Genomic DNA, 25,397 nt, shown 5'->3' with positions numbered 1-25,397 from the left:
ATGACCCGGAAGAGAGGAGCGACGCTATCGCGTGAGTTCACGTCCGAGACCTACACAGAAGACAATATCTTGGCGGATAAAGTCATTAAACTATTCTGTCACTTCGTAAAATGATTGTACAGTCACTGTAGTGAGATGGACTTTGTAACGTTTAGTGCCTTTTATGGGTCTTGTGAGTGGGTCAGTGTGAATGTACAGAATGCCAATGGAGGCCTCTCTGAAGCCTTTCTCAGCCATCAGCTTTCAACAAAAATATCTTCATTTGTGTTCCGAAGATGAACGAAGGTCTTACGGGTGTCCAACGACATGAGGGTGAGTAATTAATTAAATAATTTACATTTTTGCTACTTGCTGCTTCCGCATTCTACCATGTGCTTAGATCGTTAAAATAGGGCCCAATATATTAAAGTCTTTAGTGTTTTGGAGGTATCGTCATTGATAGGCGACGCACGGACATGGTCCTGGTTAAAATTGCTTAATTTCTCTGGATTTTAACATTCTTGGAATAATGGGATAATTTAGGATAATGTAAGTCAACAAAATATACAACAACGGTCTGGTGGTTTTTGGATATTTTAATCCAAAAATTGTATAACATTGTGCCTATAAGTGCTTTTATATAATAAACATCACATTTCTGCTTTTGAATCATCTAAACACTGGCCCCATTCACTTCTCACATTTAAAGTGCCTCAATGTAACCTTGATTTTGGCTTTCCTTTTTTTTTGTTGAAAGAAAATGTGCAATAACATTTCACTAGAAATGCTGTTAATTGAACTACATTTATTAAAACCAGAATATTCCTTTAAGATCAACTGAGGTCATTAGGTTAATTCTGAAACAAGCCTATACTTTCTTGTTTTATCTCTGATCACAGCTAGGCCTATATTTTGTAAAAAATAAAATAAAAATAGTACAGCACAACTACTTCTCTGAGAGCCTTTAGCTCTTTTAAAGAAATGCAGAACCTGCCACCCAGACCAGTTAATCCCCACTTCCTGTTTCATTCTGGGCCTAATCCAAACATAGCACAGCTGTGCTCTAACAGCAAGTTTTTGCTAGATTAGTTTCATACTGTCCCACAGTATAGATGAGCAGTTGCGAGACTGAACAAATACTGTCCAGAACAAATATCTGACAGAGAGAGACATGAACAGCTAAGGCAGCAATTAGATGAATTACTGTAGTTCAAGTCAAAGTTAAGATAATTTTACAAGCTCTAATCAATTGACATTGATGAATAAAGCTGAATAAAGCCCTAAAAATATGCATAGCAGAGTACAGCGGTTTCCATATTGTCATGGCATTGCATCAGCTGCAAGCTCTAAGATGTAAACTGGAGGCGTAGCCGTTCTTGGTGACTGAACCTCTTCCTGATGAAAGAAAGAGTGCTTGCCGACAGAGGGCACGCACCTCATTGGTCATTCATGGCTTGTTTCTATGACTCCCCGATGGGCAACCAATTACAATATAGTGGAACAGTTCCCGTCTCCATCATTAGCGGGTGTGAGTCTAGTTTGATGTTTTTATCAACATCAGAAAAAGAAATATGACAGCATGGAGCGAATGGACAAAGGGGCATAAAACCAATCAAGAGGAGAATTAAAAGGAACAGGAAAGACAGAGCGATGAGGAGGGGGATGGATTAAATATCTATGTCCTCTTCTCTTTGTTATGAGATTTATATTTCCCTCCATGTCGACGCGCTTGAATCTAAAGACTGCTGAAAGCGACAGATATGCAGAGACGGCATTACGGCTAGACAATTATATACAGGATAGACTAGTCAGATTAGTGATTCCCACAGTAACGATCAAGATTTTTTTTTTAATAATCGTAATTATAAGAGTCAATTTTCACTACTTATATCCAGCACTAAGCCCTAAATAGCTGCCTGAACCAACATCTGCTTCAGAGCACAAAAGTGCTGTGCCTAAACCCATCACAGGGATTTGCATCATTTATGTCAACCTAAAAATATCCTCATCAACCTGGAAACCGATAGAATACCCCAATTTCAAACAAGTATAATACACTGCATTATAGTAGTAATAATTTTGCAAAATGCATTCTCTATTCACAAGATGAGGACAGAGGCAATGAGCACCTTTCAAAAAGGTGAACCTGGAAAACTCTTTATAAAATTATAAAAATATGCATTCAAAGAAAGAGAAAAAATAAGGATATGCTGATATTTATATTCATTTTAACTAATAAATAGTCAGTATTAAAATTACATTCTATATTTTACACAGTTCAAGTTTGGGGTCAGTAAGATTTTTTTTAAAAAGTAATACTTTTATTGAGCAAGGATGCATTAAATTGACAGTAGACATTTATATTCTTAAAAAAAAGTATATTTCAAATGAATGCTGTTCTTTTAAACTTTGAATTAATCAAAGAATCCTGATAAAAATGTATCAGTTCCCACAAAACTATTAAACAACACAAATGTTTTCAACATTAAAAACAATAAGAAATGTTTCTTGAGCACTAAAGATTTCTGAAGGATCATGTGACACTAAAGCCTGGAGTAATGATGTTAAAAATTCAGCTTTACCATCACAGGAATAAATTACATTTAAAAAATAGTTTTAAATTTTGATCAAATAAATGCAGCACTGGCAGACATTTTTCAAAAACATTAAAGTCTTACAGACTCCAAACTTTTGAACTGTAGGGTTACCTTTTGTAATAATTGAAAATAAAAATAAAAAACTATAATTTTAAAGAAAAATAGATATTAATTTTGTGATTTGCTGAAAATTACACGTTAAATTATTAGTGTTTTTAAAAAATGCTTTAAGTGACCGTTATATGATGGATAATGTAGATGTAAAACACAGGGGAAATTTTAAATATCTAAATATCTAACTGGAAAAAAAAAACACTTGTAGATATATATAATTTTTTTTTATATTGTGCTCCACTAAAAGTGCTATAAAAAATAAACAATTACAGCTTAAGGTCTTGAAACCGATTTACCTTTGTGAATTGATCTCAGACGACCGTTTAAGAGAGTTCTGACACTTCTGTTTTAATAAAAACACATCATATAGCATTTATTAAACATGGACACTGACTCCAATGACATGCACACCAATTTATCCTTTAAATGTTGAGTGTTAACATTATTGCAAACACTGGTTCCCTGCGCTTTCATGTATTATATTTTTTATTATCTTAGGATAAAAAAGAAAAAATAAAGAAAAAAAACATCGACAATTACATGGGATGTCGTGTTTTTCTGCATAATTTATCGTTATACACAGTGGGGGTGGGGGTGGGGTGGGGATTGGGTCGTGAGACTAGGAAAAAGGAATGCTGGCACGCCGTAGCCTTTGTACAACAGCCTGAAGGACTACGTTCACCAGCACACACTGCGCAGGAAGGGGTCAAAGGTCTTAGCGCCTGCGGACAGCACGAGAAGCATTCACAGTAAGGAGGGGAAGAGCGAGGGAGAGGGGGAGAGGGTGATTGCAGCACTGGCCTGGGTGAAGACAGGGAGAAGGAGAGATGTGTGGTCTGCTCTACCTCTCCTCCCCTCCCCTCCCCTCGCCTGATTGCCTAGATTTTTATCGTCTTTGACACAAAAAAGGGATTTTATATACACAGAATAGCTACAGGACCCTCCCTCCCACCTCAGGCAACGGTGTCTTTATCCACACACGAAACGCATCAATCAAAATGAAGTAAATCAATATATTGGTCAGGATATTTTCTTCGTTATGATCAATGGCGTTCGACGTGACTGTCCTCGAGTTGTTGGAAGGATGGGGAGGAAGGGTCCTTTTTCTCTTCAGTTTATTTTCAAGTTTTCTCCTTTTTTTATTTCACTGGTGTTGGTTGGTTTTTCTTGTTTTTGTCCGGCATGTATTTGTTTGAGTGAGTGTGCGTGCGTGTATATGTGTGTGTGTGTGTGTGTGCAGATGCCAAAAAATGTTCAGACTTTTGTAATCTGTGCGTGCTGTTCCTCATCAAAAGGTTCGTTTTCCGGGTCGGAATCAGTGGTGTCTGAATACCGGTAGTGATCTGGTTCATTATCACTCACATCCGGAGTGACAGAAGTTGAAGTGCTCGCTTCTGAGTTTGAGGGCTCCTCCACTGTCTTGGTAAAGTACAACTTCACCTGAGAGAGAGAGCGCGAGAGAGAGAGAGAGAGAGAGAGAGAGAGAGAGAGAGAGAGAGAGAGAGAGAGAGAGAGAGAGGGGTGGGGTAAAAAATAAATAAGAGGTCTTAGGAGCACACAAGAAAAAATAAAATGTATAACTGAACTTATTTTCTTTTTATGTACACTATTATTTAAAAGTTTGGGTCAGTAAGAATGTTTAATGCTCTTAAAAGAAGGCTGCATTTATTGAATCAAAAACAGTAAAATCAGTAATATTGTATAAAAAAAAAATTACATTTTAAAATAACTTTTCTATTTTAATATATTTTATTCCTGTGATATAATTTTCAGTAGACATTTCTCCAGTCTTCAGTTTCACATGATACTTCAGAAATCATTGTCAATATCATTACTTATTATATTATTATCAAGGTTGAAAACAGCTTCACTGCTTATTTTTGTGAAAGCCGTGATCAGGGCTCCAGACTAACATTTGAAAGCAGTAGCACTGGCGCCATTAAGTTTTACAGATGGTGTTTTACACCAGCACTGAGGGGGGAGAGGGGACTCTTATTCATAAAAGTAAATTAATCATAAAGTTATCATTTGTTTTGCATAAATAAGTGCAGTTACTACTAATATTACATGTTTTTCTTGGAAATGCACAGTTGATGGTAAAGCAGCGAGCTTGAGTTGAGATGCAGATAAAATTAACTTTTCTTTCTTTTCTTTTTTTCTACTCTTATTAAATGTGTACCAATTTTTATAGTGTCATACAAAACTGACCGACACCTTCAGTGATTACAAAAACGAGTGCTCTTTACTTGCTGTGTAATTCTTCGCAATTTGAAAATTTGCGATTTGTTTTTTTTTTTTTTTTTTTTACTTTTCCTACTGTACAAAACAAAAAATGTTAAACTTCGCCCTTTTTTGTAAAAATGTGTGAAAAATAAACCTATTAGGGAGTGCAAATGGCTAAAAAGCTGATAAAAAAGTGTTTTTTGCCACGTGTTAGTTTTCCTTGAAACATTTAGTTTTACAAATGGGGACCATTTTTGATAGATGTTGAACAAATGTTTTTGGTCATCACATTAAAAATTATATTTAAACTGGAAAATATTTAGCTTTGAAGTGCTGGAAAAAGCATGAAGCAATTTGAAAGTCCTTGAAAAGGCTTGAATTTGACTCAAAAGATTGTACAAACACTGAAATAAATAATGTAAAAACATTAAACTATTTCTGCCACAATACCATGGTTACAATAAGCGATACTACATTAAATCCATGGTGAATGTTGGTAATTTGTGAACTGAAAAGTCTTCAATAACTTGTTTGTTCATGGTACAATGTTTCTCCTGGTTTCCACATCAGCGCTGTTTGATCCGATATCTATTATATCATATATATCTGTATAACAGAGTTAAATACTTCCCACTCGACCTTGCTGCAATGTTAATTCTGTGCAAATTCAAATGGTTTTTGTGCTGTGTAGTAACTAGGGATGTCATGAGAACTGATACTTCTGTTTACCAAGTCGGTATCAACATTTAAAAATACTGACGGCACTTGTTTTTCTACAGTACCATAAGTACCAATGGTACCGAACACGTCTGCGCTAGGCTTATAGCATGCAAGTTGAACCCAAACAGATCAATGCAAATCAGTAACGTTAAAACTTAATGTGAGACATAATTTCACCAACAGTGTTAGCGATTCAGCGGTACCTAGTCTCTCTCTCCCTCTCAAAATAAGCAAATGGCTTCATAGTCCATATTGGACCACATCCATATTGCTTTTGCTCTGTAAGCGGTGCCAATACACGGTGCAATACAAGATTTTAGCACACATCGTTTTATATCATGCCAATTTAGGAATTCAAGCGATTTTAAAGTCCTCATGAAATCAAAATTGACCCTATTTACTTGGTTAGCACATATTACAGGTCTTAGGGTGAACATTTACTCCGTACAAGTCTATACACATAAAAAAACAAGTTTGCCGTGGTAATCTCTAATAAAAATCTGGAAAGTAATTTCTGGTCTGAAAACGGCGTTCCTTCTCAGACGATGTCAGTTTGACGGCTTAGGTTTGAAAATGCGTAACCCCTCCCCTCGAACCGTTCGTCTGCTATGGGGGATAGATGGAGAGGAGGAGCGCTAAAGTCAAACCCTGCCCTCTGTTTTATATTCAGTTCACCTGGAAAAACGGCACAGCACTGAAGAAAACTCACTTCCTACTTCCGGTTCACTCGGACTTTAAACTATAATGTACCCGCTCACTCTCTGAGAGAAGTTCTTAAGGCAGTGAACACTCAACCAAAGCAAACATATAGCCACCTCTTGTGCGTTTTTGTGGCTTATTAGCCTACACGTAAACGTCCGTATACATATAAAGTTATGTCAAAATGCCCGTCTTGGTGAATATCCGTGCTGGTTATATGAATGTTAATAGCATGTGTAACAGCATATTGTCTCCGTCTATCACCCTTTAAAACCTGCAACTGTATACTATTGGTTGTCTGTATTACTGATGATAATCAAATGACAAAAAAAGCTTCAATAAGAAATTGGTCTTTACTTAACTTATACATTTGACTATATGTGATTATTTTATTTCTGTGGTATTTTTACTTCAATACTATTTTTAGACCAACCTGAAAAAATATGCAGCATTGTTTAATTTATATCTTTATTCTATTTATAAATGCTACTGCTTCTAATGGGTTTAATTATTCTTGTTTTATTACTGACTATTGCAACAAGTACAATATGAGCAAACATTTTGGTGAGATAATGGTAATTAATTTTAAAAAATCTATTAATAAAAGTTAATGTTTAAGTATTTTTTGTGTTTTTTACCGTGTTATTGACTTTAATATCGAGTATTGTGTACTTTTTGTGGTATTGGTACGCCTACTAGATTTAGATAGTAACAGTGTCGCGTGATTAAAGATCGGTCCTTGAGTTAACCTATTCTGAGCTTGTGCTGCGCTGTCTAATGTTGCTTATTTTTACTGAAAATAAAAGTTCAACATTAATTTAAAATAGAAATAGAATTAAATATGTATTTACTGCATCCTTAAATTAATAAAAATTCTCCTAACCCCAAACTTTTGAATGGTTGGGTGTGTATGTATATGAATATAGTTTGCAGTCATCCATGATTCACTCAACAGAACATAAGATACTGATATAAAGAGTAATAAATGTTTGGACATTCATGATATCTACACTCTAAACCCAAGAAAATGAATAAAACATGACTTGAAGTGTACATAATTTGAAAAAAAAAATGTTTTTTTTAAAGCTACACTGTGATATTTTCCCCCATCTATTGGTGAAAAGGTATATGACCATCCAGTGAATAATAGTTTCTGTTCCTCTCAATTTCGATTTCGTTTTAACTCCTACGGTGGCCGATTTAGTCATGGCTTCCAGTTCGACCTCTTTGGTGAGTGTTGCTTCAAGTGATGAGGTTACTTTTGAAAACTATTATAATTTGCAGTTATTTAATTTGCCAAATGATCTGTGATCAAATTAATCTATGTAAAATAAATAATAGTTTTACGTTTTCGTAATTTTTTTTTACAATTGCATTGCTAACATCAGCTATCAGGTTCCCAGATGAATGCAAGCTAATCTTAGTAACTTTTATGAGTGCTATCGTTATTCTGTATATTGTACGACATCACTAGCGTAAGGCAAAGTTTACATTGTAGGCTATATCATTTTCTCTAATGACCTACCAGTGCTCCATTCATAGGTGTAGGCTAGTCATAATAAGGTGTCATAGTGTGAAAAAATATATTTACATCGTACAATAATACGTCTTAAATGAATACGATTACAGGACAGATGTAAAAGTAAAGGTGAAAGTCTCGCTTAGAAACAGCTAACTTACACTAGCATTATCAGATTATACTACATTAATTGTGTATACAGTAAAATAAAGGAAAAATAACTAAAATTTAAAGTGCCTACATATATAGCCTACAAATTATAATGCAATTAAAATATTAATCTCATGTTATCCGTCATAGAACATGGATTTATGTTACAAGGTAAACAATACTTTTTCATCATTGACACGAGGAAAACTATCCTAGACGTCGTTCTAGTGTTATGCACAGCACACCATGATATAATTAGAAAAGCAACAATAAAACTTCTAATATACACAAATAGGCTGAATTAATATTACCTATCGAGAAGAAAGCAGGCAACGTCGGCGTGCTTTTTAAAATCGTTGCTCCTCATGAGCTCTTTCCATCTTGGAAAGGTCACTCCAATATTTACTTTTGTCTTGTTGATTTGCCCGTTGCATTGCCGTCTTAATTCTCTTTTCCGCTTCCTTGGCGACTCTGGCAAATATCCTCGAGAATATAAGTGATCCTCCATCATCATATAGCAGCCTCAAGCAATCCCCCTCTTCACATTCGACACAGTGCCATCGAGTGTTAAAACGCGAAAAGCGAAGCTTGAATTTACGGGTATGTCCCTCTTTGGCTAATGTACTTTTCGAAATGTAGGAGCAACATGGCGACCGCCACCCGAACCCTCACCCGTACGTATTTTCAATGGTATATTATAAACTTACGAGAATACTTTATTACTTGAAAGAAGTAAATATACATTAATGAGCACATATATTTTTGAAAGAACTAAGTGATTTTAGCTAAGAATAAATTAAAAAAGTTACACAGTGTAGCTTTAAAGTTGAATGATTTAGTCAAAAACATTAAATCATATTTTGAATTGTGATTTTAAACCCCACACTGCTGCGATCTCATATTGCTGTAATATTCAAGCAATCTTGTCTCCAGTATTCAAATTAAGTCATGTTTTGCTGCCAGTAGAAAGAGTTATTGACTTTATTCATACAAAGAATATTAGAAGAGCATAATACAACAGTAATACATTTGTGTCGCAATGTTTTCACTTCCACACAATTTGGTTAAAAGAAATTTGGACAGAAAAGATCTTTGAGTTTCAGTGTTCAATTGACAATAGTTTAATATAGTCTTCATTCAAAATCAATCTTTGAAATGCTGTCATCTCTTTTTTTTAAGACTAAGATTATTTTTAGTTTTATAACCGCCAAGTTATAAATTATGCAAATGTCATAAAGTGAACCTGGAGTGCTTTGCCTTCATATTATATAGGGCCAGAAAGATAAACTTAGTGATCTACTGTTAAGCGTTGAATAGTGTTTTCTCACCTTGAAGTTGGGTGAGAAGTATCGGTTAGCTTTGTCCTTATTGGCCTTATCCAAGTCGTTCTTCGTTAAGGTCAGAATCAAGTAGTCTTTATCTCCATCCGCTATCCCTGCTCGCTCTCCTCCCCTTTCTGCGCCCTTTTCTCTTTCAAGTCCACCCGCTGCGATTACTCTCTCCTTCTCTCTCTCCCTCTCTGCCGGAGAGCTCTGGCTCTGAGAGGAGAGGCTGTCCACGTCGTTGACCACCGACCCATTCTCCACTTTCTCCCCAGCTTCTTCGGGACCCGGGATGAAGAAAGTGTTTATCCAGAAATGGAACATTTTATCCTGCGCACACACACAAGCATACAAGCAAAGGTTTACATTTGGGCATTGGATGGCCATAAATAGCAAGTGTTTACAAACACAAATACACATTCCAACAACTGCACTTATAAACACATTTATATAGAGAAGAGAAATGCAAACAGGCACAGGACAGTAATGCTCTGTTGGGAGGGGAAAAAAAAGAAATTGAGGAAGAAAACATTTAGAACACACGCAAAAGGACGTAGTAGCTGCTAAAGCAGAGACTAAAGGCGTAAAACAATAAGAAAACCACAAACCACCAGAAGGCAACGTCTCTCTGCAGCCATGGCAACGAGGTCAAGATCCAGCAAAATATGTACCAACAAGATTATGGTTGAGAGGTCGTCACAGGTCAAAGCTTACATAAGAACATACCTTCTTCATCATCTTGCTCTGTTTGTGGAAGAATTCCACTTTGATGTCGCCACAAACCGGAAGAGGCTGAGGAAACTCAAAGATCATGTGCTTCTCTTCCCTCCTTGTGTGGGCTGGGTTTGACGTGTGGATCTTTACCTTCAACTGATACACGACGAACTGAGGGTCTGTTTGATAGAACAGAGAGATGGGGAGAGTGACAAAGGGAGAAAGAGATCAAATGGTGGGAATAAGTGAAAAAAAATAAAAGAATAGGAGAAAAAAGTATGCAAATACACTGTCCACAAGAGGAAAAACAAAAGGTGTTAATTATCAAGGATCCCACAGCCTAGTGAAATAACTCCACCCCCAGCTCTGACATCATCAGTCAAGATATGTCAGTGATTAGGAACAGGGTTGATGCAAAGGGAGAGAATATGCATCCAAGAATAACCAGCCGCCCAACCCCTGCATGCACCCAGCACAGTCAGCATGTAACAAAGGGAGGTTCTTCTTTTAATCAAGTACACTAGGTGTGCGGTATGACAGTATGTTGTCCTATATATACACACTCTACCATTCAAAAGGTTACATATTTTTATCAAGCAATGAGGCAACACTTTTACACTGTTACAAAAAAATCTGTTTCAAATGAATGTTTTTTTTAACTTTCTATTAATCAAAGTTTCAGAAAAAGAATATCAAGGGCTGGGTGGTATATTGATATACTTTTTTATAGGCTATATAGAACGAGGCAATATTGTTTACATTGATATACAGTAGTTTGATATTACAATTGATATTGCTTTATATTACAGGCTTTAAAATAACTTTCAAGTAACTTATAATTAATGCATATACTTAAACACTGCTTGCCCAGTCAGATGTTCTGACAGATCTGAAAACGCATTAAACAGCACAAGTAAAAACAGCATGCGTTTTCCTCAATGCATAACTTACATTTAACAGGTATATTCTCCTGTCAGGAGTGGACAAGTCTCATGCAAGCGAGTCTCCACTAAACAAATTCCAGCGGACGAGCACCAGATAATAATAATTCTGACAAAAATATACATTTTGCTAATACATTTGTTGTTGGATATTAAATGTGCTATATGTAGAATATTAGATATTTTTAGTTTAGAATTTAGAATCTAGAATTTTAAAAGTGTAGTTTTATGATAGCAGCAACTGTGACTATTGTAATAGTGTAGTTAAATCTAGGCTTATATAACTAATAAGTGAATGTGTGTTCCTCATGCACTTTTTAACAATATTAATTTTTAGTATAGTGAATTCAACCTCTTCTTCAGAAAGCATTATTTTTGTTTTTTTGATTGTAATGTTGTTGTTAAAATGTTAGAATGTAATTTGATTTTTGCAAATAATATATAGTTTTTAGGACAACACTGGGCCGGATGTGAAATATATCCATAAGAATATTAAGCACGTAGCACAATGTTTTCCTAATCAGAATATTTCTGAAGAATCATGACTGGAGTAATGGCTGTTGAAAATTCAACAGGAAAAGGAATAAATTACATTACAAAATACATTAAAATAGTAAACATGTTTACATTTAAAAAAAAAAAAAATTGTGCATGTGATCAGCTAAAGACATAAATATGGAAAATAGGGCAAGCTTGCTCAGCGCTGTCAGGAGCAATCCGTGCAAGAAATACATTTATTGGAAAATGTAACTTTTTCAGGTTTTTTTAATAGATTTCTTTAAGACCATTTCACAATTTCAATCAAGATATATATATCTGTTAACAAAACGACAGATTAAGTGCTCATAATTCCAGAAATTATGGAACATAACTAACTAGAAGTACATGTAGAAACACTGTAAAACATAATAATAATATTAAACATATAAATTAGTATATTTAAACATTTTAAATACTATATTACATTTGATTATTTTAAAGTATTTAATTTACCGGTAGTACTTAATTCTTCACTGCAATATAAAATTACTCATACCATGATAATAAATGTAGGTCATACCACCCACCTAATGCACAACAAATGTATTCAGAGTAACCTGATTCATTTATAATAACTCTATCATTATAGTTAAATTGCTATCGCTTTTGTTCTTGATGAAAAGAGTAAATCTCTAAGGGTTTTTAGAGAAGATCAAATATTTAGGACTTCTCTCTACTTTATGTTTCTAGACTCCTGGCTGAAAGAGACTAGAGAAACAAAAGCTGTACTGAACTGTACTGAATGCTGCACAGGGCCTGTCTGACATTTAAAGATGCTTTTCCTCTTAACAGTAGTAGTAAGTAATGCCGTTTTACCCCAGTGCCAGCTGCCTTTCTTGAAGCCCTGGGGATTCACCTCACTCCTGTTTTTAACAGTATTGTCCCCTTAGAGAGAGAGAAGGAAGTTAAACAACACCACCATCAGCCTGACCAAGAGCTCGGTTGTACCGCACTGGCCTTGGCATGACAGTCATCTCCACAAACACACACACACACACACACATACTGGAACTCTGGAATCTACCTCTGAATCATGGGAGTATTTGACTCTGCACTTTTAGTTCCAATTTCAAAACATGAAGAACTTCCCAAAAATGTCAGTGATGTAGGGTGCAGTTCGGATTGGCGTTTGGCCTGGCTGTGGCGCACAAGTTCTCAAACGTGAGCAAAACATGGACTAGTACACTATGTACGAATTGGGGGAGGGGAGGACAGAGGGCACGATCTGTGATGTCATTATGTGAGACTGTGGTGGGTGGCAGGAGCTGATATGTCGAAACAGAGTTCTCAGTGGAAATTTTTAAAGAAAAGAAAACAGGAACAGAGAAAGACAACGTACCCATGAGTGTTAGAGTGTTAAAGACAGAGCCAGAAGATGTGGTACAGGGTTAAAATGACAGACACAACTGAAGCTTCTTGTGAGCATGACCACAACCCCACATGACAGCAAAACCATGTCAGATATATCCAAACACTTTCAAAACATCTCAGCATTCAAAAAAGCTTAATTGCATCACTTTTATAGTGTTTCAGAAAGGTTAAAGGAGAGTAAGACTTACTGCAGGAGCTACCACTGAACATGGGTAGAGTCTGGAAAACCATTTTATGGAAGAGGAGAGCAACGGGTTTATATTCCAGCTTGTTCTTCAGCAGGTAGCTGTAGTAATACACATACCTGCGCTGGCTGGGAATGGTCACCCCCTGAAAAGTAAAAGATAAAAAGGCTCAGTAACATCCGCAGAAAAAAACGAAGAAATTCATTCTAGCTGTGGTAACTCATCAGCGATGCAACAGCAGTTCCAGATTGAAAATAGAATGCAGAAGCAAAGAGTGTCGTACCTTTTTATCCCTGGTTCTGACTTCCCCATAAAAATCCAGTGCCTCTTGTGCCTCTAAAAACTTCTTGCGATGCAACAGGTAGGCGCATATCATGACCCCCGTCCGACCTTTGCCTGCTTTGCAGTGGATGGCCGCCACGTGGCTCTCGTCCTCAGACAGCCACTGGTCGAGATCCTCGCAAAAGGGCTTAATTAACTCCAACTGTGGCGGGTTGTGGTCCTCGAAGGGATATTGTGCCACTGAAGAAACCAAAAGATTTAAGATTCTACAATCACACTTTACAGTCCTTCAGAAGAGGACAGAGAAGGAGAATGTTGAGTTATGATCACGATCTTCACACAAGAGGTGCAAAACTGTCTAAAACGTGTCAGTAATAGGGGTGTAAATATACCAGTTTTGTTATCATGAAATATTAATATCATGTTAATACTAAACCGGAGATATTGTGGTAAATAAATCAGGGGTTGTAAGTATCTGGTTAACACTCAAACATAGCATTAGACCAGCATGTAGCTACTCCTGCCACACATAATCAACCCAGGGGAAATGGGTGCTGGAGGAGTATCTTGCTTGTCACAGGTCACTGCGTGTGATCAGCACAGCCCGCAAAATCTATCATAACTAGCAGCTAGGGTTGCACGACTGATCGAAATTAAACCGTATGCGATTTAGCAAAGACTGCGATTTTTTTTATGCACAGCTTGTCAGTGAAGCACGGCGCTGTGATCAGTGGTAAATGCTGCTCCTTCTTAAAAGCAGAGGGTGCAGAAGTACGATAAGCACGGCATTCCAGGAAATCCCTATGGGCATCATGTAGCTAAATAAACAGAAGATTCAAACACTTAAACATGACTTATAAACACAACTACGACAATGTTTATCTGAGTTCTTAAAGCCTTCTGGATATTTTAAAATGCTAATAATGACATATCCTTTATCACTGTATAAAATATTCTATGCTCATATTACGAAGAGAGTTTGGAGAAAAAACATGTTATTAAATGTTGTCTTTATGTTGGACAAAAGGTTCATAAATGCTTTATGTTTGGAAAGATGTCTGACATGTGTTGCTTTTTCAAATGCACATTATATAAGACTCAAACTTACAGTGCTTTCAGATGGATCGGCCTTTACTACTGATCACAGAGCCGTGCTTCACTGACAAGCGGCGCATAAAAAATTATATAAATCCAGCCTTTTGCGATTTCATATTCGCACTAAGCCAAATCGGTTTAAGCATGATTTCATGTTAATTGCGATTAATCGTGCAGCCCTACTAGCTGCCTAATGATTTCCCATTAATAACAAGCCATTCCAACCGTAGCGGACACTCAGTTCATATAATGTGTGATGACTGATATTCAACTGTGGACTTAAAGGATTAGTTCACTTTAAAATGAAAATGTCCTGATAATTTACTCATCCCTCATCTCATCCAAGATGTTTATGTCTTTCTTTCTCCAGTCGAAAATAAATTTAAGGAAAACATTTCAGGATTTGTCATATAATCAACTTCAACACAAACCAAATGTTGAATGTCCAAATCAATGCAGTTTCAAAGGGCTTCAGACTAAGACATTGCCCGAACATGCTGATGAATAGGGTTTTATCTAGCGAAACAATTGGTCATTTGCAAGAAAAAATATACATTTATATACTTAACCAAAAATGCTCATCTTGTACTGCTCTGCCAATGGATTGCGCAATCACACTAGATATAGGCAGAAGTACAAACGCCCTTTACAAAAAAAACTCCACCTCCAACTTCAAAATCATCCGACAATGATCGACATCATTGTTTAACCTTTTTTTGGGGGGGAATTCTGGGATCTCACAGAGCCTCTGAAGCCCTTCAAAATGCTTGGAAACTGCATTGATTTAGACCTTTTCAGGATAGAAGGTAAATTATCAAGATAAATGGAATAGATAAATGATAAATTATCATTCTGAAGTGAACTAATTCTTTAAGAACAAAGCAATTGTTTAGACCTTGGCATGTGCCGCCTCTCATCTCTTTCTGAAATTCTATATCATAATCTGAAGCAATAAAATGTCCATTATAAAACTATGATTTCTGCAACTATGTCTCCTCTAGAATGCCAATCTGAGCAAAAGTTGTGCACTTTGTTCTAAATTTCACACACAAAAACCCTAGTAACTCCAGCTAAAAATAAACACTTTAAATGATAATATTGTACAACGGAAGTAAATGTACTTACCCCTACAGTTGAATTTGGATGCATCGTAGTGTCGTTCAGCACAGCTGGTAAGAAAAGCAAAAGAGTTTAGCCCAGCTCTGAGAATCCAATTTTCTTACATAAACGCTTATCTGTAACTTCTTAAAATATGACTAAATACTTACAGGTTATAAATTTTATAATGGTTCTTATGTTTCGAATCTAGAAACCTGGAAGGAAAAACAAACCATATGAGAAAGACTGAAATGTCACTTTTTTTTCAAAAAGCAAAAACGGTAACACTTTAGAATAAGGTTCATTAGTTAACATTAGTTAACTACATTAGTCAACATGAACTAATGATGAACTGCACTTATAAAGCATTTATTTATCTTTGTTAATGTTAATTTCAACATTTACTAATGCATTGTAAAAATCTTGTTAACATTAATTAATGCACTGTGAACGAATATGATCAAACCATGAACAGCTGGATTATTAACGAATATGATCAAACGATGAACAGCTGGATTATTAACTAATGTTAACAAAGATGAACTAATGCTGTGTTGTTCATGGTAAGTTCATGTTAACTAATGTATTAACTAATACAACCTCATTGTAAAGTGTTACCGATAAAACAATTTAGAGGCTGTGATTTAGACAATGTTTAACTTAAAAAACACTCATTTTGTCAAATATAAGACGAGAGACGAAAAGAAAAAAAGATCAAGCTTTTCAGGTGTCTCCAACTGGACTTACCTTACAACGTCATCTATGTTATTTCTATATACCCCTTCCAACCTTTCGGCGGGAAAGCCCATTGCGATTATGTTTGGATATATGTCTGATATGCTTGTCAAGAAAAAGAATGACAAGCCTGAAGTTAAACTTGCGCTCACAAAGAATACTTCATCCACAAATGACCACAAGCAAAACCACATGAACATTAACAATTGCCAATACATAAATGCAGCAACATAAACAAGCAACAATATTAGTTATTTGGACAGAGATTCCCCAGAGTGTGTATATATCTGGCAAAATTGCTGTAATCATGCAGTCAGTAAATTGTTCACATTGCCTGTACCTTACTAAAGTCTTCAATATCAACTAGGGGGAAAACAAAAGGCAAAAGCAGTGATGCAAAAGCTCAGCTGTCTGAAACATGTAAATGTCACGCTCTCACCATCATCATTAGCAGTTGACCTTTTAGCAACGCGACAGACCGTAGGCACAGGAGTGTCTGCGCTTTCCACCTACGCAAAGCAGGTCAAACAGCTTCACAATCCTGACCTACACCAACCAGTTCAAAGGTCACCAAGCAGCCACTGCACTCAGATGTACCTGGGATACTTTATTGATAAAGTTTTTTTGACACTGCAAGACAATGCAGTCTCCTTGAGGAATGTTCTTGTCCATTCTTTCATTTCTCACTTCCCTTGCTCACTGTGCATCTGCAGGCATTTCTACTGTATGCTCTCACTCCAATGATGTGTGCTGGGGGAGGTTCACACCTCAAACACAACACGGTGAAGAAAGAGGGAGAAAGGCAGGGTTTCTCTGTTCTGCTCATTTCCCGTCGTACACTGTCAGAATAGAAAGCCAGAAGCTTTATAATTGGATGAGTCATGCTTATTTTTAGCCCAATTCCTTTAAAACGGTTGGCGACTCATTTATCATCATAACTAATGTTAAATACATCAAAAGCACTAAAATAGTTGCTGTTCAAAACCTATACAGACTGGACAAACCACTAGAACCAACTGGATAAAAGAGAAAGGTGAGTGTATTTGCACTGTATTGTACGTGGCACTTACGGATAAGACGGATGGTGACCAAAGCAGATCCAAGGTCTCTCAAAGCACATTTGTGAGACAATTTAAGCTCATCTGAATACAAAATCAATAATCAAACTTCTTGCAAACAACCTGTTCCTGTCTAAACAGTAACTACGGCAGAAAGCAATTTTTCACAAGCCTTGACAACACTTGTGAAAAATGCAGAATCCACAGCTTCATGTCACTGAGCAAAGTGACTGGGGTTCACAGGCAGGATGATGCAGGGCTTGACGCACAGATTAGCCAATAATTATTTTAATGTTATAGTCAATAACCAATCAATAGCTGATATTAATATTGTATATCATGTATACAAAAAACAACAACAGCAACAACACTGCATGTATTTTGCCAATGGCATTCTAATGACAAATACATATTTTATGCAAAGTAGAGATGGAACATCGATGTGAAGGAAACATCTATCAATCCTCATCATGTGTAAGTAATGCGTAGCAGACCACAGACAGAAGAACAAGGCATCTGCATTGCATCCCTCTCCCTCATCAGCTGCTAAGCAATATCTCAATGTCAGCCAAGTACACAGTCACATTGAAAGAGCTAGTGGTTTTGACATGTAAACCATTTCCACACCGAATGCTTCTGAACATAGAAGTGTGCACAAATTCTAACATGACACTTCAACCACACGCATAGTCTAAAAAAAATCTCAGAAATCAAGCGAAGTGAAAAGTGAGGCTGTGACTTAACAAATCACAAATGTTTAAATCAGCAACAGAGAAAAACTTTATGTAAAATCTCTAACGTGCAGACTAAGGCGTTAAACTCTGCAGCTCAGACAGCTTGTATGACATTTGACCTTTCCCAGCATGCTCAGTACTCCAGTGGTGTAGCTTTTCAGAATCAGAGGTGAGATTTACTGAAGCAATGAATGGCAATGCTCGGGGGTATTCCAGAAAGCAAGGTTATCGTACCGTCAAACATACACTAAACCCTTGGTTGAATAACACAAACCTTGCTTACTCGAGGTATGCTGGTTCCAAAAACACGGCCGTGAGTAAGTTCATCCAACTCAGACTGTGTTCAGAGTATGTTAAAACACAAGACATTATCAACAGAGCGATGAATCAACAAGTAACTATGGAAACGGATGATAAGCAAAAGCACACTTCTAAATTGTTTTCTTGCCCCTATTATGATTTTTGTGACTATTCCTTTTCATGCAGTGTGTATTATAGCCATTTGTGAATGTGAACGGTCTGCAAAATTAAGTCATGTCGAAAGTGCATGATTGTAAACAACTCGACCCGCCCTACAATGTGAGATTCACAAAACAATTGCTCCTGAAAGATGGGTCAGTATATTTTCATTTTATTATATTTCAGTTTGTTTGGACCAGCTTGCCCTTTAGAATCACAACCTGTAGGTATGATTAATTATTGATGTATATATTTTTCTACCGGCTGTTCAAAATATGTAGTTTTGGGTTTTATATTGTATAAGTGTCTGGCTAACTTTTGTTATTACTGTCTAACTGAAACAGTTAATGCTAATCTGCTGTGGCCAACTATTACCTAAAACTGTCTATTAATGCAGATTGTCTGTTCCTCTTACTACTCAGCGTAATGATGAAGGACTGAGCACAATTTGTTTTACAAATGTTACATCAGTCATTCGTTAGTGCTCAGCTAATATGCACTATGTTATTGATACAGTTCCTGCATGTGCACTGCAATAAATTTGAAATATACACATCTGTTGATGATGATGAGGAATTAATTGCAACATCTCAAGTCATCCTTGCGATTGAGGTTCGGGTTGAATAATTGGTTCTTCTCATTTTTCTTCATCTCACAGATATGGTATGGATTGATGTGGTAAAATGTATGTCATCTTTACAGTCTTTACAGTGCGTGTAAAATCACTGAACTTTAGGAAGCCTCTGGATGAAGCTGAAGTTCAGTTATGGTAATGAGCGCTTAGCTACCACTGTAAGCGGTAGACCAATCGTAAACAGACTGGGCCATCTGGCCAATCAGAGCAGAGTAGACTCTCTGACAGGAGGGACTGAATCATTCGAAAAGTTGTTTGAGAAACACTGAAAAATGTGGTGATGTGCAGTGTATATTATGAGAAAATTAAGTGTTTTTTGACCTTTGATGCATGTAAACCTGTTATAAACAAAATTAGGAGCTTTTAAAATAGCATAATAGGGGCACACTTTAATAATGCTTTATATAATGATAACTATAAATAATATATAGATAGAGGGCATTCCGTCTCGCCCACTAGACCCATGAAAGTTATTTATCAATAGGTTGCAAATGCACAGAACACCTCTGAAGTTAACTAGCCAGCGAAGCAAACCTGTTCTGGAGCAGGTTATGTTCAGAATAAGTTGCTATGGCTACTCATATCCTAAAAATTACCTCCATTTTTGGAACTGAAAGTTGAATTTATCTGCCTGCTTACCCTTTAACACACCTGGGTATTTCACATAACCTGCTTTCTGGAATACCCTGGACAACCAAGATCATCAGTTTAATAATGACAAGCTGAAGTTATTAATACCAAAAAGCATTAATCTCATTAATGGATCAGATAGATACGTTACTGGTATACTTGACATCTTGTTCCAGTCTAACAACAGTAGGCCATTTACTGTCAAACACCTGACCAGCCACACTTCCTCAAATCTACACGGCAGTAAACTCCAACCGCTTGCTGGTGCAAAAACTGAACAAGAACAATCACATCTGCTTCTCTCTGCAGAAAGTTAGGAAGACCACACACTTTTACCTTAATTCTCCAGCACCAAAGGTACTTGCACACAGGGGCCAAATTGTTCAAACAAAAGGGCCAACTGATATAAGCCAGATGAAAATGAGGAAGAGGTCTAAATGTTGAAAGCAAATGGAAATATATCATAATTTCTTTAACAGTTCCTATGAGTTCACAACCAAAAGGGAATTACCACCTTCTGTTTTATTGCCTATGAAAATGCATTGAAAAATTAAATATTGCTTCTGTTATGATGTGGATTAATAAAAGATCAACATATAGGCAAAGCTGATTAATCAGCAGATATCTGGACATTTTGAGTTAGTTAAGTTGTATCAGTTGAACTGACAGATTTGTCAATTGAACAAAGTTGTCAATGAATTTTGAGTAAAATAAGCAGTTTGATGAAACATCTCATTGAGATTTGATTTTATACATCAAAACCAACACTGTCCTTTATCATTATCAACAGCATTTGGACTTGATGACCAAGTGTCACAGGCCATCCTGAACATATTATTGAGTAATGACATAATTGATAGGCTAAAGATCTTTGACATTTTCTTGTAAAGTGGACCAAGTCAGAGCTTCCATGGAGTCACCGGGCAACCCAGAAAACCAAACTTCTTTCCACAAGTGTGTTTGGAAATCAATTGATTCAAAAATCGCTAAGAATAGCAAGGTTAGGACACACTCCACACTGCATTACGTTCACTGAATAGACCTCTTATGTCTTCACATGATCAATAGTACTGTCATTAGCCAGTAGAAGAAATCGCAGATTTGTCAATACACACTGATTTGTGCAATCTCTTCAGTAAACTGTTGTCGTTTTTGTATAGGAGCTGTCAAACAGCAATACTGCACACACACTGCTATTAAACAAAATACTAGAGCACCCTATACTAAATGTAATATTGGCGGCTGTAAAGAGACTGTCATTGCAGCAATGTAGCTGTCAAACGAGAGATCTGACCATGGGTGTCCTACAAGAGAGGGTAAAACAATATTTCAAAATTAAAACAGCAAGAGCGTCATGACCAAGCATTTTTTTAAAAGGGTTTCCTTAACATTAAGATACATTTAAAAAAGAAAAAAGAAAGCCATCTTAGGAAACCATACACATAATTCTCACTAAAACCTTATGTTTACAAAATATAACACACACACACACATACACGCACACACACAGAAAATAATACAAAAAGTAGTTTAGACAGTAAATAAGAGTAAGGATACATGTCAAATCCAAATCGAAGCCATCCTCCTGGTACCTCCTCTTATTCCGACTGACTATTTCTTTAATTTTGGCAGTCATTGCCATGACAGCAGTTCAAAACACTTAAGTTTTATTCCGGTTTATTGTTAGTAAGGAGGGTATGTTTGTTCAGGATGGTTCTGTGGCTCTCAACCTTGAGTATGTATGTGTGCGCGCGGGCTGGCTCGGTGGGTCTCACGCAGCGGGCCGGATTAGAGCTTCTCGCAGATGGGCCTCTATCCGCTCCGGCGCAGCAGGCCCGACTCTCCCGGTCCCGATCGCTCAGTCCTCCGATCTGCTGAAAAGGTCCTCCGATCCCGCGGCCCGGTCAAGCCGGAACGCATCCGATATAATAGCAACAACAATAAAGCAGAAGTCTGTGTGTCCGGCGCGCGCGCCGTGATCAGGTCCAGAGAGAGGAGCGAATCCTCTCCATCTCCGCGCGAAGAAGAAAACACACAGGCGAGCCTTTCCCGACTAGCATCGCCCGCTAGCCACCACAGCTAAACCCCCCCTCCCCAAAACCCTCCTAACGAATGATCATCGTCGTCGCTGGATGGCCAAGTTAGTTCCGTGAAAAATGACAACTGACAGTCTCCACCTGAACTGCGTGTTAGATATGCGACTGTAGCCGTTGGAGAAGCGTGAATATGTGCGGTTTATCGGCAGGACTCATCTCTCCTCAGGGCGCTCTGCAGCTCCGCTCTCAAACTGCCATCATGGCTTCCCACGAAGGAAAAAAGAACGTAGATCCGGCACGTTTACCCAGAGAAAAAAAACATATCTTACCGCCACGAGCCGAGGTAGTGCGTGGACGCGTGCCGTTTAATGTTTTAAAAAAGCAATCCGAACAGTCTTTTTAAAAAATATCAGCTAAGAAAAAAATGAAATATGTACATCACGTTGTGTGGAACGGAAATGAGTTGATTTCCAAAACGAAATGGTGATGATAAAGCGACATTCGCGTTGAAGGGCGGAAAGATATGAATGTAAGGATGTTCGCAGTGCTTCTCCCTGTCAGAGCGGTCACGTGCGCGCACGGTGTCGGTACATTGTTTCGTTCCTTGCAGAGCGCTTTTCACCCACACATACATCCAGAGTAACCTATATTTTCGTGGATGATTTTTACAGCGGAGTCTGTGGGGGTCGATGGTCCCTGAAAGTCTTCCAGGGGCCCCATGTAGGCTATATTTATTTTGAAAAAAAATGTTACTCAGTCTTAGATGTCTAACTATGATTTCATTTTAACTTGACAGGCCTAACCCCACCATTAATTTGTATTCACAATTTCTACCCGATGAAATATTTTTGCGTTTGGTATGCTAACGTATAAAATGTGAGGCATATTTATTGTGTCGATGGTGTTTTATGATTTTATTAATTTAGTGACATTTCAAGGTCTAACTTATGAAAATGTTGCTTCTAGGCTAATTAACTAATGATCTTTAATTTTTAGAATTATTGTTTATATTTTATTTAAGCAACATATAATGTAGTGCTATTAATGGTCCTAATTATTAAAAATTGTTATTGAGAATTTAGCTTTTGATATTGGGGATCCCTGGGTTGACAGAGCCTGGGTGGGGTTTCCTGCATCTATAAGACCCCTGGTTTAGTGCATTAGTTAGTAGGCTACTTACAACAACAACAACAAAATCTACCTCACAGTCTTCAGCAGAAGTTTTAGAAATCCAAGTGTAACTTGTCAACTTTTTGATTTCTGTATGCTGGTTCATGTATACTTTGCTAATCATATTTAAGATTAAACCATTGTTGTTTCAGGTGTGTTTTGATGATATAACATTCAACTAGCCTAATATAGTGAATGCATATTTATAAATAACCTGAGGGACTAAGTTCCCCAACTATTTCAGATTTTTTTAGGCACACAGGGTCAGGCCATAAGAGCTGGTTTAACAGTAATAATTGGCATTGCGCCACCTATTGTAGACCATAAACACAAGAACTCTATAACTGTGCTTATTCACTCACCTCTCTACTTTCACATTTATTATGAAAAAAGTTAAGCAACATCTAAGAAACTTGAAGAATAAGGGAATAAAATAGTTAATTTGATTTATAAGTTTAAATTATGTTTTATTAAACAAGGTTCGGGAGGAGCATGATCCGATAATTGACACAGATGGAGAGTACTTAGCTAATCAACAAAAGAAGTGTACGCAGCTGTCTTACCTCCATTTTGTTGACAGTTTATCAGCATCCCTCCACCACCCCTTCTCCACATTTTGCTCTTTTTATTTCTAAACCACTTTACATACGGGGGGGGGGGGGGGTACTCTGGGTTCGGGCCCAAGTCTGAGCTCGAAGCCCTTCCCCCGGACAGCACACCAAATACGCATTTAAATTTACTCTCTATAAATTATATGTAAGTTTGAACTCGTGAATATGAAATAAAATATCTGTTATGTGGGGTTTTGAGGACATGTATTATGCACATCTAAATACAAATGAGCAGATGTTAACATTAGCTGAATTTGGAATAGCAAAATAGTTTATAAAGCTGTTATTCAATTGAATTTAATCAAATTCACATTTATTTGAATAGCGCATTTCACAATACATATTGTTTTAAAGCAGCTTTACAGAAAAAGCATGTTACAATTTAGAGTGATCTGTAATCAGAGGTTAGAGGTGTATACAAGTTATGTATTTCAGAAATGTCACACACAGCTAATGTATTGATTTATAGCAGAAACAATGAGTTCATTAAAGTAATTGTTATAAGTTGTGAACAATGATTACAATATATGAAAATTAATTGTTATAAAGCTTAAATAAAACAAAAAATAATATTAGATGAAAAATGTAAACTAACCTATATATAGCCATAACATTATGACCACTTACCTGACAGAAGTGAATAACACTGATTATCTCTTCATCGCGGCACCTTTTAGGGTGGGATATATTAGGCAGCAAGTGACCAGTCTGGGTGCCCACTGCTGAAAGCGCATACCGATATGAGCATCAGAACTGGACCAAGGAGCAATGGAAGAAGATGGCCTGATCTGATGAATCATCTTGTGCCTGGTGTGTGTGCATCGCTTACCTAGGGAACACATGGCACCAGGATGCACTAAGAAGGCAAGCCAGTGGAGGCAGTGTGTCCAGTGTTGCTTTGGGCAATGTTCTGATGGGAAACCTTGGGTCCTACCATCCATTTGGATGTTTACTTTGACACCTACCACCTACCTTTGTTGCAGACCATGTACACCCTTTCATGGATACGGTATTCCCTGGTAGCTATGGTCTCTCTCAGCAGGAAAATGCACCCTGCCACAAAGCAAAAATGGTTCAAGAATGGTTTGAGGAGCACAACAACGAGATTGAGGTGTTACTAGCCTCCAAATTCCCCAGATCTCAATCCAATCATGCATCTGTGTGATGTGCTGAACAAACAAGCTCAATCCATGGAGGCCCCATCTCGCAACTTACATGACTTAAAGGATCTGCTGCTAACATCTTGGTGCCAGATACCACAGCACACCTTCAGGGAGTTAGTGGAGTCTATGTCTTGATGGGTCAGAGCTGTTTTGGCAGCAAAAGGGGGACTGACAGAATATCATAATATCATAATGTTATGCCTGATCATATATGTATCACCCTCTGGCTTGTTTAGCTGTGGATTGCCTTGCTTATGACATGGTAATTTGCAAACTTAAAGTTATATTGATTGATGTTAGCAGTGCAAAAAGGTTTTATAAATCGAGCTAAAATATCTTTGATATAAAGATGATCCCGAAATAGTCAAATTAGTACCCACTCAGTCAGATGCTAAAAACCCTTTATTAACAGCGTTTTACAACCCTGTTCCTAGAATACCTTCAACAATACACAGTCTCCCTAATCAGACATACTTGATTCAACTCTACTACTTGTCAGTACTCCAAAAATGGGTAAGGAGGACAGCCAAAAATGTGTTTGGGGGCTTCAGAAACTAAGGTTTGAGAAACACTATTAACACAAGGCACTAGATTTAGGGAAATGGGTGAGTGTGTCCT

General features: G+C 37.1%; 1 protein-coding gene across 2 annotated transcripts; it reads right to left on the bottom strand.

Annotated features, from left to right (window-relative positions):
* Nucleotides 1–3,012: 3,012 nt before the first annotated feature.
* ptena (phosphatase and tensin homolog A) lies at nucleotides 3,013–22,118 on the bottom strand. Of its 2 annotated transcripts, XM_067455555.1 has the most exons (10): nucleotides 21,357–22,117; nucleotides 16,297–16,381; nucleotides 15,720–15,764; nucleotides 15,577–15,620; nucleotides 13,358–13,596; nucleotides 13,078–13,219; nucleotides 12,335–12,403; nucleotides 10,050–10,216; nucleotides 9,330–9,653; nucleotides 3,013–4,130 (listed from the first exon to the last, which is right to left on the bottom strand). In XM_067455555.1, the coding sequence occupies exons 1-10, from the start codon at nucleotides 21,439–21,441 to the stop codon at nucleotides 3,945–3,947; spliced, it is 1,386 nt and encodes a 461-aa protein (XP_067311656.1). In that variant the 5' UTR covers nucleotides 21,442–22,117; the 3' UTR covers nucleotides 3,013–3,944. The 2 variants fall into 2 exon arrangements, with proteins under 2 accessions (XP_067311656.1, XP_067311657.1); XM_067455556.1 differs by lacking the exon at nucleotides 12,335–12,403 and having other exon boundaries at nucleotides 21,357–22,118.
* Between the last annotated feature and the right edge of the window lie 3,279 nt (nucleotides 22,119–25,397).

Source organism: Pseudorasbora parva, chromosome 10 (genome assembly GCF_024679245.1).
Source record: "Pseudorasbora parva isolate DD20220531a chromosome 10, ASM2467924v1, whole genome shotgun sequence".
In the NCBI taxonomy this organism is placed as follows: Eukaryota; Metazoa; Chordata; class Actinopteri; order Cypriniformes; family Gobionidae; genus Pseudorasbora; species Pseudorasbora parva.
This window is presented reverse-complemented; position numbering and strand designations above follow the sequence as displayed.